General features: G+C 37.7%; 1 protein-coding gene across 2 annotated transcripts in view; it reads left to right on the plus strand.

Moving 5' to 3' along the window:
• Positions 1-15,686, plus strand: part of LOC132280187 (uncharacterized) — a 34,410-nt gene extending 18,724 nt beyond the window's left edge. Inside the window, exons 3-6 of one of the 2 annotated variants that reach the window (XM_059782335.1) lie at positions 13,273-13,412; positions 13,505-14,091; positions 14,179-14,401; positions 15,144-15,686. In XM_059782335.1, coding sequence (XP_059638318.1) covers positions 13,273-13,412; positions 13,505-14,091; positions 14,179-14,401; positions 15,144-15,338 — 1,145 coding nt within the window. In that variant the 3' untranslated portion in view covers positions 15,339-15,686. Of the gene's footprint in view, positions 1-13,272; positions 13,413-13,504; positions 14,092-14,178; positions 14,407-15,143 lie in introns of both variants that reach the window. The other variant, XM_059782336.1, reaches the window with a different exon arrangement.
• Positions 15,687-16,020: the final 334 nt, after the last annotated feature.

Raw genomic sequence — 16,020 nt, forward strand, 5'->3', positions numbered from 1 at the left:
TCTTTAGATGAGATTGTGGACTTTTTGGGTTATTTGGCTCCGTAGGGTTTTTGTTTGGTTCCTTGTTTATCTCTTGGGATGCGTTCTCCGTTTGAACGCTTTCTAATACATTTTATTTATTAAAAAAGAAAAACACAACTAGAATAAATAGTATAGACAAATCTGCTAAAGAAACTAATCGCTTTTCTTGGTCGTCTTTGTAGTCTAGATTATGTATACTTTTATTTTTAATTAGTATTCCATACTATTAGGGCCATTTCTAACACGAACACGAGACATTGTGTTAAATGGGTCATTTCTAACACGAACACAACATATTTATCCGACACGTTTAATTACACAGGTTAGTTATAAATGGATTTGCAAGTCAAACACGAACATGACACATTTAGTTACCATGTCAATTCGGGTCATAGTTGTTGAAGGTTCAATGTGCACTATGGTGCCAAAGGTCTTTTGGATCCTAAACACAAGGTGCAACATATGTGCATGGCTGATCAAAGGAAGGTGCGTATTTGATCATCATATATATTAGTTACTTCTTCCATCCCAAAATTCTTGTCCATTTTTCTATTTTGGATTGTCCCAAAATACATTTCCCATTCCAAAAATGGTTGTACTATTTTTTATAACATTCCCAAACTATCCTTCTGACATTGATTTAATTAAAGGAGTGCACTAATTACGGAGTACTATTTTGTCTTTTAACAATGATAAATTTGGAAATTCACTATTATCAATGCAATAAGAAAGTATTAAAAACCTACTACCATAAAAAGTTGGATTCCCTGCACACCCTAAGAATTTTGGGACACATTATAAGTTTATAAAGTTTAATTAAACTATTCAACACATACTTGTCAATATTAAAATAAGAAATAACCAGTGGCCTAGCGGTATTGGCTTTTTACTTTTCAAAGGGAGGTCAGGGGTTCAAGTCTCAGAACAGACAAGTGTGTGTGAGTTCCAATTAGGGGGAAAAAAAAAAAAAATAAATATTTTCAACTTATCAAAATTCAATTAAGGGTTAATTTCACTGACACCCCCTCAGGTTTGGCCAAACATCACCTTCAAACATCTTTCGAAAATAACTATCACTTACATTGGAAACTTTTGCTCCGTTTTTCACTCACACCCCAATCGTTAATTGCACAGTTATGACACAATGTAAAATGACTTAAATATCCCTTGACTTTATCAAAACAACTCTTTAGCCTAAAAAATGATAAAAGACAAAAATATCCCTAAAACTATATATACATACATATATATACATACCCATTTTGTTTAAACACACACACACACACACATATATATCTATAGATACCCATTTTGTTTAAACCCATAATAGGTTTATACTATATATATATATATATATACATAATTAGTTTTAGATATGGACATACACATAATTAATTTTAAAACACCCTCTTTCTTTCTTTCTTTATTTTATTATTATTATTATTTTTTTTTCAATAATGGGTTCATACTATATACAGTCCTCACATCTTTAGTTTCCTATTATAATGTATATATTATTTTGGAACTCCTATTAAATCTGTAACTTATTTTTAATTGTATTGAATTGAATTTGTATTTAATTATTTTTAACTGTTATTGTAACACCCCCAAATCAAATTACACAAAAATTGACAATATATATGTCATACAGTTAGCTATATATATATTGATTATATATAAGTAGTTGTTGTATTAGTGAAAGAAATGTTAATGGAGTTTGAGGATCAAGAGGAAGAGGAGCAAGATGAGGAGATTGAGTTGCCACCGAGTTAGGTAACTCGTCTCGACCCTAGATGGAGCTAACACGCTGCCATATGAAGCGGCACCCAGGAAACTAGGTCCCAGGGTGGCTGAAAATCCACGTCGTCGGACTTGGTGGCCACACCATGTACGGCTTCGGCGGAGAGTTCATGCCGGCCGGCCTGGAAGGCACCTTGACAAATACGTTGCAAAAGAGCTCCACCCGCTGTGAACGGTGATGGTTGGTGGTACAGATCCTCCACGCCAAAGCTCTACCCAATTCAAAATTTCCAAGCCCATCCAAGGCGTCAAGACCATCGACTCCACCTGCAATCTTTGGTTCGGCGTCCCTCCCACCAAACCACCACCGTCCACGGGACCGTGAATATCCACCACCACCCATCACTGCTAACCGCCGCCAATTTGTTAGTTTGTTAAAAAAATCAACGCTGCAATTTACAGCCGTTCTCTGTTGATGGCACAGAGATGTCGTCACCTACAATATATATTTGCGATTATAATATATATATATATATATATTTTAAACTAGGTCTGTTTCTATTTATATAACTGAAGGTATAATGTATATTTTGGAATAAATAGGATTAAAAAATAAGGGGGTATAGTTGTCTTTTTTATATTATTAACGGAGATTTTAACGGAAAAATAGAAATAGACCTAAGTGATAGTTATTTTTGAAAGATGTTTGAGAGTGATATTTGGCCAAACCTGAGGGGTTGTTTGTGAAATTAACCCTTCAATAAATTAGTTAAATCAACATACATATATCTTTTCTATTTGCATATGAATTCAATAAACTTATATTTTTTTGATAAGTAAGATTGTATTAAAGCGTCCAAAAGGGGATGCATCCCACAAAACAAACACAAGACCAAATGGGGCCTCTAAATACTCAAAGAGCCCAAAATATCAACAATATCCTTTATAGAATTACAATTTCTCCCTAGAACCTAACAAAAAAGAGTCCTAATAATAGAGAACTTAAAGAGTCCCTATAGGAGTCTCCTTTCGTTCAATAGATCTCCTATTCCTTTTTAGCCATAAGCACCACTAGATGCATAGATGTATAAGGGTGCAACCCTCCAATAATCCCGAGCTCATTTAATAGAGAACAAAAAAGAGTGCTAATAATAGAGAACTTAAGAGTCCCTATAGGAGTCTTCTTTCCTTCAAAAGATCTTCTATTCCTTTTTAGCCATAAGCACTACCAGACGCATAAGGGCGCAACCCTCCAATAATCCTGAGCTTGGCCCCCACTATACACCCTCTCCAAGCCTCCACCAAAGCATTAGGGGACTTTGGCATGACCTAAAGAACCTTAAAAGTAAACCCCAACAATCCTGAGCCAAAGGGCAATGCAGGAGCAGATGATCCACCGTTTCCTCATCTCTTTTGCACATGCACAACACCAATTGATGATGAATTCAATAAAATCAACTAAGAGAGGATTAGGTTAATTAATGCTCATAAATAATTCATATGCATATGTATTAACCAAATTAAATGTGATTATGAATCTGAAATAATTATAATTTTCATTATGCACTACTTTAAACATATATTATCGTAAGTATTCATAATTAAGCACTAAATGCAACTATAAAGTTATGGATTTTGTCAAATATTTCATAATGTTGAAAAATATGATCATGATATGATATCAAACATTCTTTTTTTTTTTTTTGATAAGTAAAAAATATATTAGAAAAACGTTCAAAAGGGGAACGCGTCCCTAATTCGCAAAAACGAAAAAGCAGAAGTCAAACCTATGGACCAATAGAGTCTAAGAGAATAAAAAAATCATCAATCGAGGAGCAAGCGCTGCCTCTTACATAACAGAAAAGAAGGCGAAGAATATGAGACTTTAGGTTTGCTAAAGACGATTCCTTTCCTTTAAAATTTCTGTTATTTCTCTCCCTCCAAATGCACCACTAAACACAGTGTGGGGCGACCCTCCAAAAATCACGAGCATGACGAGTAGCAGGGCATCTTCTCCAAGCATTCATTAATTGAAAAGAATGCTTAGGCATTACCCACTGAACTCCAAAAATACTGAATATGAGATTCCAACAATCAGACGCAACAGGACAATGCATAAGAAAATAGTCCACGGACTCACCATCAGTTTTACAGAGACAGCACCAGTTAACAATGGTGTTACCTCTCTTGTGCAGATTATCCAATGTTAGAATTTTTTCCCAGGTAGCAGTCCAAACAAAGAAGGCGACTCTAAGAGGAGCTTTAGAGCGCCAAATACACTTCCATGGGAAATTATGTCCAATAAATTTAGACAAACACAAGAACATGGATCGAACTCCGTATCTACCATGAAGAGAGGAGGTCCACAAAATGTCATCACAACCTCTGCCAACATCCTTTTGTCTATACAATAGGTTCAAAAAGACGCATACTTCTGCTATCTCCCAATCCTGAAAAGAATGCCTAAAACGCACATCCCACATAACTCCATTGTTATCAAGATGATAACAGTCAATTACGTAAGCATGCTTATTCTCGGTTATACAAAAGAGACGAGGAAAGGAAAGTGACAACAACTAATCACCACACCATAAGTCTTCCCAAAATCTAACATTCGTACCATTACGAACCTTGAACTGAATATGGGTGGAAAACACATCCCAACCTTTCCAAATGAACTTCCAAACGCCAACGCCTCCATTGATAGATACAAGACGAGAGGACCAACCTCCACTCTCCTCCCCAAAACGACACGAGATAACTCTTCTCCATTGTTGATGACGCTCTTTATCGAACCTCCATAACCACTTCCCCAATAAGGCTCTATTAAAAGAGACCAACTTCCGAATGCCTAAACCGCCAAACTTCAAAGGTTTGTAAACTTGCTCCCAATTAACAAGATGATACTTAAACTCCTCTCCTTTTCCACCCCAAAGAAAATCTCTCTGAATTTTTTCGATCCGTTCAGCAGCAGAGCACGGGATTTGAAACAAGGATAAAAAATATGTGGGAAGGGACAAGAGGGTGCTCTTAATAAGAGTGACCTTCCTCCCTTTCGAAAGATATTGTTTTTTCCATCCCGTCAATCTTTTTTCATACATGTTAATTATCGGATCCCAGGTCCCCACTCTTCTAGAGGATACTCTCAAAGGTAATCCCAGATAAGGGAGTGGAAAAGCACCCACTCCACACCCAAGAACTGCAGCTAAGGTGGAAATATCAAAAACATCCCCCACTGGGACAAGCACACTCGTTCCAACATTAATCTTAAGACCAGACACCGCTTGGAAGCATGTAAGAATGCACCTCAAATACCTGAGTTGGGAAACATCAGCATCACAAAAAACCAAGGTATCATCTGCAAACAACAAATGGGATATCTCAATCTGATTAGCAACATCTCTACCAACTGTGAATCCCCCTATGTAACCCAGATCCTCTGCTTTTTTCATTAATCTGCTCAATCCCTCCATAACAATAAGTAATAGAAAACACGACAAAGGATCTCCTTGTCTCAAACCACGCGAACTCGAGAAAAAAATAGCAGGAAAGCCGTTCACAAGCACAGAGAACATAACGGACGAGATGCAAGATTCAATCCATTTTATCCATCGATCCCCGAACCCCATTCTTCGAAGCAAGTAAAGAAGAAATTTCCAAGTCACGTGATCATAAACTTTCTCGATATCAAGTTTGCATTAGACACCAGGAACTTCACTCTTCAACCTAGAGTCAACACATTCTCCTGCGATAATAACGAAATCTAAAATCTGCACCAACAAAAGCATTTTGTGACTCTGAAATAATTCCATCCAAAACATTTCGCATTCTAAGAACAAGGACCTCGGCAATAAGCTTATACATACATCCCACTAGACTGATTGGCCGGAAGACCTTAATGTCAGAGGCGTCGCCCTTCTTAGGAATAAGAGCAATGAAAGATGCATTCAATGATTTTTCAAATGTGCCATGAGAATGAAAATCCTGAAACGTGCCCATTACCATAGTTATTAAAGGCATTGGAGCCTAGGCGCGAGGTGCACGGCAAGGTGCACGCCCGAGTGATGTGAGGCGCACAAGTAAAAATTTAAAACAATAATTCTTAGCAAAAAGAACACAATTAAACAATAAACATCCAGTAATAAAAATACTAAATATATCACAATTAAACCAATAAAGCAACCAGCAAAATAGCCCAATTAAAACAATAAAGCTTCATTAAGAAAAACTGCAAATAAAAGGTATTTAGTTTCAGTTTTGAGTGATAAAACCAAACAATCTTAAACAATCTCAAAGGAAGAAGAAAAAAACAGAACAGAAAAAGAAAAAGGAAAAAAAAAAAAAAGCAGGAATGGTAAATTTATTTTATTCTTTTATTGCACAAGAAGACAAAGTTCATTGCAATAAACTACTCCCCTTTCTTTCTTTCTCTTTTTGGTCTTTCTTTATTTGTTCCACTCTCTCACGTTTCTATGTTGTATCCATTTTTATTTGATCATTGCATTTCTTTTCTTTATTTTATTCTTTTATTGCACAAGAAGACAAATTTACAAAAGCTTCTTTTTATTCCAGCAAATGTGTGCTGAACAGAATTCTTTTATTGCACAAGAAGACAAAGTTGACTACAACAAACTACACCCTTTTTCTTTCTTTCTTTGCTTTTGGTCTTCCTTTACTTGTTCTACTGTCTCACATTTCTATGTTGCTTTTCTTTATTTTATTCTTTTATTGCACAAGAAGACAAATTTACAGCACATGGAAAAAGCTGAACAGCACATGGAAAAGTGAACAACACATGGAAAAAGCTGAATAACACATGGATAAGTAATTAGGCGCGCCTAGGCGCTCCTGAATAAAAGCATCAAGCGCGTCCCAGGCGCGCACCTAATGAAGGTCGCTGCGCCTAGGCTATTATGAGTGCGCCTAGGCGTGCCTTTAATAACACTGTCCATTACCTCATTGCGCACCACCTCCCAACTCTCCTTAAGAAACCGCATAGTGAATCCGTCTGGCCCTAGAGCTTTATCACCATTACAATTGGATAACGCCTTAAGAACTTCCTCTTCAGAGAACGGAACCTCAAGCCTATCACTATCCAGCATAGAAATAGCATCGAAATGCAAACTGTCAAATTTGGGTCTCCATCCCAAAGTCTCGGTATAGAGCTGCTGATAAAAAGAAACAATTCCCCCATGCACCTCATCTTCTTTCCACAATTCTGAACCATTCACACGAATGTGCCCAATGTTATTGTATCTTCTATGAGCGTTAGTAAGCCTGTGAAAGAATTTAGTATTGTGGTCGCCTTCTTTGAGCCACAAAGCTCGAGATTTATGACGCCACAAAATCTCCTCCATAGTAGCAATCTCAGCAAAAGTCGCCAGACAAGATGCTCTTCTAGAGCGTATAGACTCTGAGCCTTGCCCTAGCTTATCAAGACGATCAAGTTCAGCAATATAAGCCAGGACTCTATTTTTCTTCCATTCAAGATTCCCAAACACCTCTTTGTTCCACTTCTTAAGCTCATATTTGAGAATCTGAAACTTCTTAGCAAGCACATAACTGGTAGAGCCTGTAAACGTTGCTTCCCCCCACCAGGACTGGACCTTCCCTTGGAAGTCCTCAGCTCTCAACCACATATTTTCGAAGCGAAATGGTGTGCGTCTAGATGTCATACCTCCACAATCAAGGACTAAGGGCTCGTGATCAGACGTGACTCTAACCAAAGCTGCCTGAGTGACATCCGGGAACTTCTCCTCCCAATCTCCAAAAATTAGGAATCTATCTAGCCTTGATAGAGTAACTGGGTCTCTGCCGCTTGACCAAGTGAAAGTTGCCCCTTCCAATGGCAAATCAATAAGAAGGTGACCATCAATAAAGTCAGAGAACTGGGTCATCTCCGGAGACCACCTCCCCCCTATGGATCTCTTAAATGGAGATCGAACAGAATTGAAGTCCCCGCCTAAGCACCAAGGCAACGAGTTCTTGCCAAAAAACAGGTCTTTCACAATCAATAACGGGTCTATAAACTCCAGAAAAGACCCAACTGAAAGTATCATCTTCCATCTGAAACACTCATGACGAAGAAAATAGCCCTTTCCAGAAATTCGTTCCGGACATCCATTTGCGATCCCACATAATAAGAATGCCGCCCGATGTGCTGGAAGCGTTCAATGCTTCCCAATCCAAGAACCTACTTCCCCAAAGGCTTCTAACCACATCATCAGTAATAGAAGCCAACTTGGTTTCTTGCAAACATATAACATGGGCATTCCACTTCCTCACAGCAACTTTAACCACCCTTCTTTTGTCCGGATCATTTAATCCACGGACGTTCCATGTAATAATTCGTATCTTCATTGAGAACCAAAAATAATCAATGCCCTTCCTCCCTGCTTCCCACTCCTGGTCCTTCCCCTTTCTTTATTCACTCCATCCTTCCCTTCGTAATTGACATTGGAAATAAGGTTCTTAACCTCCTGATCTCCTTTCCGATGTGCATGTTTCCTATTTTTATCAACTTTTGTGCTTTTAAAGGTCTCTGTATGGTTATTTCCTGCCACAATAGCATGAAGAATAGATTGTGTTCGGTCATCATTACCTTCCGAGGAGACACCCAAAGCTTCACTGACCTCGCCAATATTATCAAACACCTAGTCCATACCCAAATCGTTTGTCGTCTCTAGGCAATCAGGGTGCACAGTTGCTAAGGGTTCCATAATGTCCACGTTAGATTGATCAATATCCTAGGCAAGAGGACAGATCTGTTGAGAAGAAAACTGATCTTCAAACTCCTCCCCTTTGCTTTCAACACTGTTCTGATACAAGTTTAATTGCAGATTCAGCTCTGTTCCATGGTCATCCGTAAAATTTGTCATCAAATCATGGGTGTAATTCGTCCCAGTCACGGAGGGTAAACCATTTAAGCCTTTTAGAGCAGCAAAGAGCTTAAGTTCGTTAAGTAAAGTCACGGCTATATCATCTGTCAGCTTGAAATGAAGGTCCCGTCCTACACATACTATGACCCCGTTGGAACAACTAACACTTCTGGACGTGATCATTGAAGACAATGACTCTTCAGCCCGTGGAACAATGGCCTCAGAAAAACCCTCTTATGATCCAAACGATCCTCCACACCACCGCCACCATTTCCCATCACCTCACAAGTAGGGGTAGAAAATGAGCTCTTAGAATGAGAAACAGAGGTCAAACCTGGAGAAGGAGAAGGAGAAGGAGAGCATGCTACCCATTTATGTTTTTCAGTACGAGTCCATCGAGTGCCTTGGCGACTAGCTGAAGCAACCGGCAGTCTCCACTTTTCTTTCTCAGTCCGACGCTGAAATGAAGAAGAGGAGAGAGTTTAGTTTTGGATTTGAGCTTGAACCAGGGCTTGTCTTTTAGATGGATCTGGTTCGTTAAGAAAGGAAACAGAAAGTGAGTTGGGTCCTCTAAATACCCGTCTTTCAGTGTGGGCTGTCTTAGGCCCAAAGTCAGGCTTGAACTTGAGCCCATTCCTCCCAGACCCAAAACTTAACACTTTAGCTTGCCCTGAACCCCTCCAACCTAAATCAATCTTAGGCCAATTTGTGCGGCCCTACCCAACCTCTTCACCAACCCTTGTAGATAAGGATAGGGACGAATCTGGAAGTGAGCCTCTACGAGCACCACGTGTAATTTTATTCTTGTCAGCTGCAACGCGCGTAACCGGTGCGTCTCGGCTACTTGATTCCTCGCACAAATTTCACCGCCCTTTGAAGTTCTCTATCTTTCAGCCATTGTTGGACCTGTTGCACCCCTTCTTTCCCTTTGTTAAGAAGCGAATTCCATCCTTCCTCAGTCATAAGATGAGACCCGTCACTGCATTCAAGACTCTCTGTCGAGGGAACCAACTCTGGCGCGACTTCTTCCCAGATCGCCACCTTGTAACAGAAGGTGTCATCATTAATAAACACGAATTGCGGACAGGTCGATCCTATTCTCACTGTAATCCGAACGCTTTCGGCGTCCCTTGTTTCATCTGCAACAACTCCCATAAATCCGCCGCACAACTCCCCTACTTCAACAAATAAAGCATGACACCATAGGTGAAGGGGCAGTCCAAACATCCGGATCTGTTTGAGACCTTTGTCTCTAAGGATGCCGCAACAACCAACCCTAAAAGACCACACATCGATCCACAAGGTTGCAGATCCCCATTGACGCCGGCCTTCCTTCAACACACGTTGAGCTTTTGCCTGAGAAGGAAACCTGAATAGGAGCAACGAATCGGATAAGGGAGTAACCCCCACTCCACTGGACGTATTCCATGCTCACACCGCCCCTTCCTCCACCCGATCACATCCCCCAACTTCCTTGTCAAAACGACCGACCAAGCAAGGTGAGAGAACTGATTTCCTCCCTCCGACGGGCTCCTCGTCGATGTACAAAGACGGCCCTCGATGTGGAACTGCTGACTTCACATCCCTTCTCAGTGATATTCTTGGAATCCTTGCAATTTCTAAAAAAGATTTCATCGCAAACTGAAACTGAAAAACAAAATCACGATCGCCTTGAAATCGCCCCTAGTGGGGTGAAATCGCCCATAGTGACATTCTAATTTAGTAGTCATTTGATAAAAGAAAAATGATATGAATAAATTATTGAAAAATAGAGAACAAATTTCACTTACCTTAAAATATTCTGTTCATCTCTGTCAGGTGTCCCAACGGCAGGGGGAATCAAGAGAGGTAAGTGGAATTTACCCAAAAATTAAAAGACACTTTTTTTTTTGGCCTGGGACATACTAAAAAGTGCATGCCAGTGAGCCTGACTGAAGGGGCTTGGCCTTTACTAGGTCAAGGCTCTCTAGCTGAGCCTCGACAAGCCTGGGGCTTTTTTAGAGCCTAGGTGTGCCCTTAACAACTATGGTATGGGATGACACTATTGCAATCCAAGCACGATTAGTCAAACGTAAACACACTTATTTCATGTCGTATCAGTTATTGTCACTCCTACCTAGTATTTTTATTTCGGGTTGGATCAGTAATAGCAGGTTCATTCTTGTTTGAGGTGGTGGTCTATGTTTTCAAAATTTTAAAACCTAGACTGAATGCTTGCATTTATGATTGGATCATTAATAGCGGCACATGTCGCGTGACATCTCTCCCATTGCCATCCCCTATATGCCATGTTGCAACCGAGCTGCCTCCCACCCCTTTTTGGTTGTTAAGAAGACCCTCTCCTTTTGTTCACCTCTTCTTTTTACGTGCTTCAGGCGCTTGCAAAGACCCTTGTCCCCAACCTCTCTTGTCCCTTTTACCTCTACTTCTCATATTTCAATTTCCGGCATACTTCCGATGCACACTTGGCTTCGTCCTTCTCTCACCACCAATCCTTCTCTTGAGTTAACAACTTCTCATGTTGATCTCTGAGCGATGCTACTGTCAGAGTCAATTCTGACATGGTTCTTCCAACACAGCCACCTGATAAAACACCTTCCTGTCCCCCGCCATCACAAAAGCGGGTATCTCCTCTCTGTCCAGGCCTAAAATTTTATTCTTTTCATGTTTACCTTTTCATTTGCTTTTACGCCCTTAAAATCACCACACTGATCCCCAATTGCAACGAATTGTGGATGGCACCATAGATGGAGCTGCACACCATACAATAGAATTCGCCATTCCTTGCTCTTCCTCATAATGCCAGAGAATCCCACTCTGTATTTAAAAAAGCATCTCCCCACTATGGTTTTCCCTTTTTTAAAACCTTATTTGCCTCATTGCGAGAATGTAGCTTGAATAGAAGTATTGGGTCCCCGGCAATGAAGTCACACACCCCAGTCATCACCATTCAAGACTTCATAGCCCACTCTTCTGTCTTCTCGAGGCTTGCGACTTCTGTGTAGAAAAAACCAAAAAGGCACAGTTATTAAGTCTCTTTCCTTCTCTCGGCACTCCCACATCCACTTTGATGTGCCCTCCGTTTGGCGACAATAGCCCGAAAGTGAGAATGCGCGGTAGTCTTACTACCTCCAAAAACCTTCTCCTCTTCATACAGACTTGTCACAAACATAAGATCACGCTAAAGACAGGTCGACGCTTATCCTTGCCCTCTCTATCGCGCAAAGAATATAATGCAACTCTCTATTGCTGAAGATATCTTGAAATGCTGATGCTCAGTCTTTATAAGTAACATTACATCATCTATCAACGGAATTTTGTTTCATTACTTCTAATCCATGCCTTGGACTTGGAGTACTAATGCCCAGTTGCAAAGGTCAAATTGCAGTCTTTTATTTCTATCGTTCCAGAACATCAATTCCATGCTTGTCGTTGCTAGTTTTAAAAAATGAAGACAAAAGCCCGTAATGAGAGCATGTTGTTCACAGCATGAAATGTTTCGAATATCTAGTTCAATCTGAATTTTTGCATTGTGTTTAGCTATAACTTCCCTCGTCTAGGGAATTTTATTATTATCATAGTTAGTAAATTACGCTAAGGAAAAAGAGAAGAAGAAGGATTTGGGAATGTATGAGTATAATTCGATTTTTTTTTTTTTTTTTTTTTTTAATACATTGCAAAATTCGGCCAAATAAACGGAAAAGAAAAATACGAATACGGATACATACATGTATAACACGTATGAGCTGAAAATTCGGGACAAAAAATTAAGCTATACACATCTTATATATTTTCTTCTATATCATATACTTGTAAAGACAATAAAAGAAAATGTTACAATTAATAAAATAAATCCCATTTTATGCAAATTTACACCGTATGCCTCAACTTCCATCGTAGAATCTGGTGTTAGCTTCGTGCATAAAGTTGAGTAAGTTGGTAATTTGTATGATTGAGTCATACAACATAAATTTTAGGACTCAAATACAGATACACTCTTCACGAAATCAATAAAAGATCGAGTCTGAACCACATTGAATTGAATATCATTCGAAATAATATGCTTAGCAATTTTTTTATTTACCTCACTCCTATTTATTTTCTTAATTATTTCTGGCATGGTGTATTTGATGTGAACCCTTTGAAGATGAGGAGGGAAATTTAACAAGTCTACATTGTTCAACATCAGTTGAAGTAATGTAGTCTTAACTTTTTTTTTTTTGTTCAGACCACTGGTTGCTAATAATGCAGCTGTTTGAGAAATAGTGCTTGAGAAAAATATAGAATTAAAATTGAAATGTAAATAAAAATAATTGGGTTATCAGGAAACATAAAATAGATAAATAAATAAATGAATTAAAGGGCTAAACATATAAAATCGTTTCATTTGGGTTAATAGTGAAAACCGTATCTTTCAAACTTCAATTTCAAGCGGGAGCATTTCCCAAAGCATCGTACGTACACGTCTAATTCGTGAATTTACTTCCAGGATTGTCATTTCTATTTTTGTACCTGATTCTTAAAAACAATCAAGAAAGATTCTGGCTTCATGTGATTAAAATGTTTATCTTTTCGTTGTTATTTGTTACTATATTTTTGCCTTTAATGCTGTTTTTATATTTTGCCTCCTTAGGAATCCTTCATCGTATGGTGCGTGCCATTTACATCAAGGAAGGAAATTTTCCAAACATTGACAATTTTATTGCAAGTTCTGTATCTTTTATCAACAAAGGAAATTTTAAAAGCATCCACAATTGCATCCCCAATTTAGTCGTAAGTTCAATATATACATAACTTTAATTTTTTATTTTTTATCTAATTCAGATTTTTTTTAACAATTATATTGTTTGATCTTTAAACAACAGCTTTTTTGTGGACCCCAACAACTTTTTTTCGAACAGAAGCACAACATTATATTAGAAAATTATGGGTTGTTCAAAAAGGGCAACACTGATTGGCATGTGGCTGGGGTTTCCAAGACCAGATATATCTCGATAAATGACTTCATGTGGTTGGTACTCTGGATTCCTAAAAATTACAAAAAAAGGATTTATAATTACCTGTTTAAGCAGCAAATTTATGTTTTGGAGAGTTCTCCAATGACACTATTAAAATACTCAGTACTCTGTTCTTGGAGAGCACCATTCGATGGACAGTACAAGTTAAATGTTTCTGTGTTTTTTAAGAAAAATCTTGGTGGGACCAAGGAAGCTTGTTGTGGAGAAGTATTAAGAGATTGTAGGGGAAGGATTTTGGAAATTTTCTATAAGCCATTTCCTGATGCAACATCTAGAGATGAAGTATTGTTACTTGGAGTGCTTCATGGGATAGATGAAATTCTTAAAAGGGGATTGGAAGCAAAGGATATATTATTGGAGATTAACCATAAAAAAATTGTCAAGGTGCTAAATCGTGAGAACGATATACCAATTGAATGTCTTGGACTTTATCAGTAAGTTTTTTGTATAAAGTTCGAGTTTATTCTTAAAATTTATATTCAAGTTTCCAATTATATTGATATAAAACTATTGTGATGCAGCAAAATTTTTGGTTCGTTAGAATTTGATAAATATGAAATATCGTTTCAATATTTTCAAGGAAACACGGTAGCTAATAGAGTTGCGTATATAGCTTCGCATCTGACCGTGGGACAGAGTTTTCCCATAGGCGATAGAGGTTTTGAAACAGAAGTCAGGCATGATCGATTGAATATTCCGCGATATGAGATCATCCCGAATGAATCGTCTGATGAGGAATTTGAAGTCTGGTACTTTTACTTTTCTTATAGTATTTTAAATTCCTGAAATGAGAAAGTAATTACTGTGATCTTGTGTTGCTCACCCGGCATTAGAAACAAAAATAAATAATAAGGGGAAATTTAAATTTCTCTATTTCATCAGTATTAAAGTAATCCTTGTAAGTTTGTGTTTTCTATATATTCTAGACTCCATCATGACAATCACACTTATTTCTGCTCCTATAAGCCTATTTTTACTAATACAATTTTCTTTACCTTTATTCTAGTAAATTACTCCGTATAAAGTTATCTAGGAGAAAAGAATTGTTAGCTGAATATATTTTCTGCAGATTGTTATCTGGTTCATTATGCTAGCAGCGAGTAGCTTATGAGCTGATCACAATAACAATGCCCTTTCACTGATTGTTCTACTCCAGTTTGTGCCCGCACTATATTTGATTTTCCTATTAAGTTCACTACTTATTAAAGCAACTGGTGTCGTCACAAAACCAGTTTTTAGCAAGGGATGCATATAATCTGATATTGTACATGTTTGCTTACTATGTAACTTTAAATTAAATCAATTTATGTTATTTATTTGTCACTTTATGCTTTTAACCAATTTAGTTGAAAACTTCTACCAGTGTTATGCCATTTGTGCTCATTTTTATCACTTTAATATTCCTTTTCTCAATTTTTTTTTTTTCCCTCTCTCTCAAGAGTTGCGTAATTGTGTTGGAATTGATGATTCAATTTTGTTCTTCCAGGTTTTAGGGGCACCATGGTATTTGCTGTCAGTGGACTGGTATGTATCGTGCTGGAAATCATATTGCAAAAAAGATTTTAGCCCTACAAAATGCCTTCTTAATTATTTGGAAAACTGGAATGTGACGCTCTTGACCATGACGAGGATTGCAAGAATTGGGCCAATAGTACAAACGTTTTTAAGAGTTGGATCCTGACAATCATGATCACTTTCAAGTATGTAATATTTTAAAAATGCAGTGACAAAAAGTGGTCTCCTCAAAGTTTCTTGAAAAGTCGGTTGGGTTTCCAAAACTTCAGGAATGTTTTCTCCAATTTTTATTACTGGTATCCACAAACAACGAGGTTGTCTTTATTTCATTATTAGCAATTAGCATCAGTTCTGTATCCATTTTGAAAGTAATAATTCTCGTTCCATAAAACTTAAATGTGGAACGTCCCAATGTAAATTTATCATATTAGGTGCATCCAGCATGAATAATCGGCTAATTATTTGTTTGTACCTTATCATCATCGAATGAAATGATTATATATGTTTGGATGTCTTTCTTTTCCTGTACAATTTAATTTTTTTTTCCCTTTATTTATTATTTTTTTCTTTGTTACTAAATCCAATGTCTATCTTTATACATCTACGGACTCTGTCGATGAAATTCTTGCTCGATCATTACCTTATATGTATCGAAAATGATTTCTTGTTTACTAATGAGCAAGAAATTCAATCACATTATACGGTTCCTTAGATATGATGGCTATATATCTATAGGGTTAAGTACAGAAAATTCCCTTATTATATAAAAAATATGCAAGAAACACCCCTATTAGAAAAGAAAAAAAAAAAAAAAAAAAATTGAATACAACTAATTGTATTATTCATCT

Source organism: Cornus florida, unplaced genomic scaffold (genome assembly GCF_030987335.1).
Source record: "Cornus florida cultivar Cherokee Brave unplaced genomic scaffold, ASM3098733v1 CherokeeBrave_3.0.0_Hap2_Chr10, whole genome shotgun sequence".
Lineage (NCBI taxonomy): Eukaryota > Viridiplantae > Streptophyta > Magnoliopsida > Cornales > Cornaceae > Cornus > Cornus florida.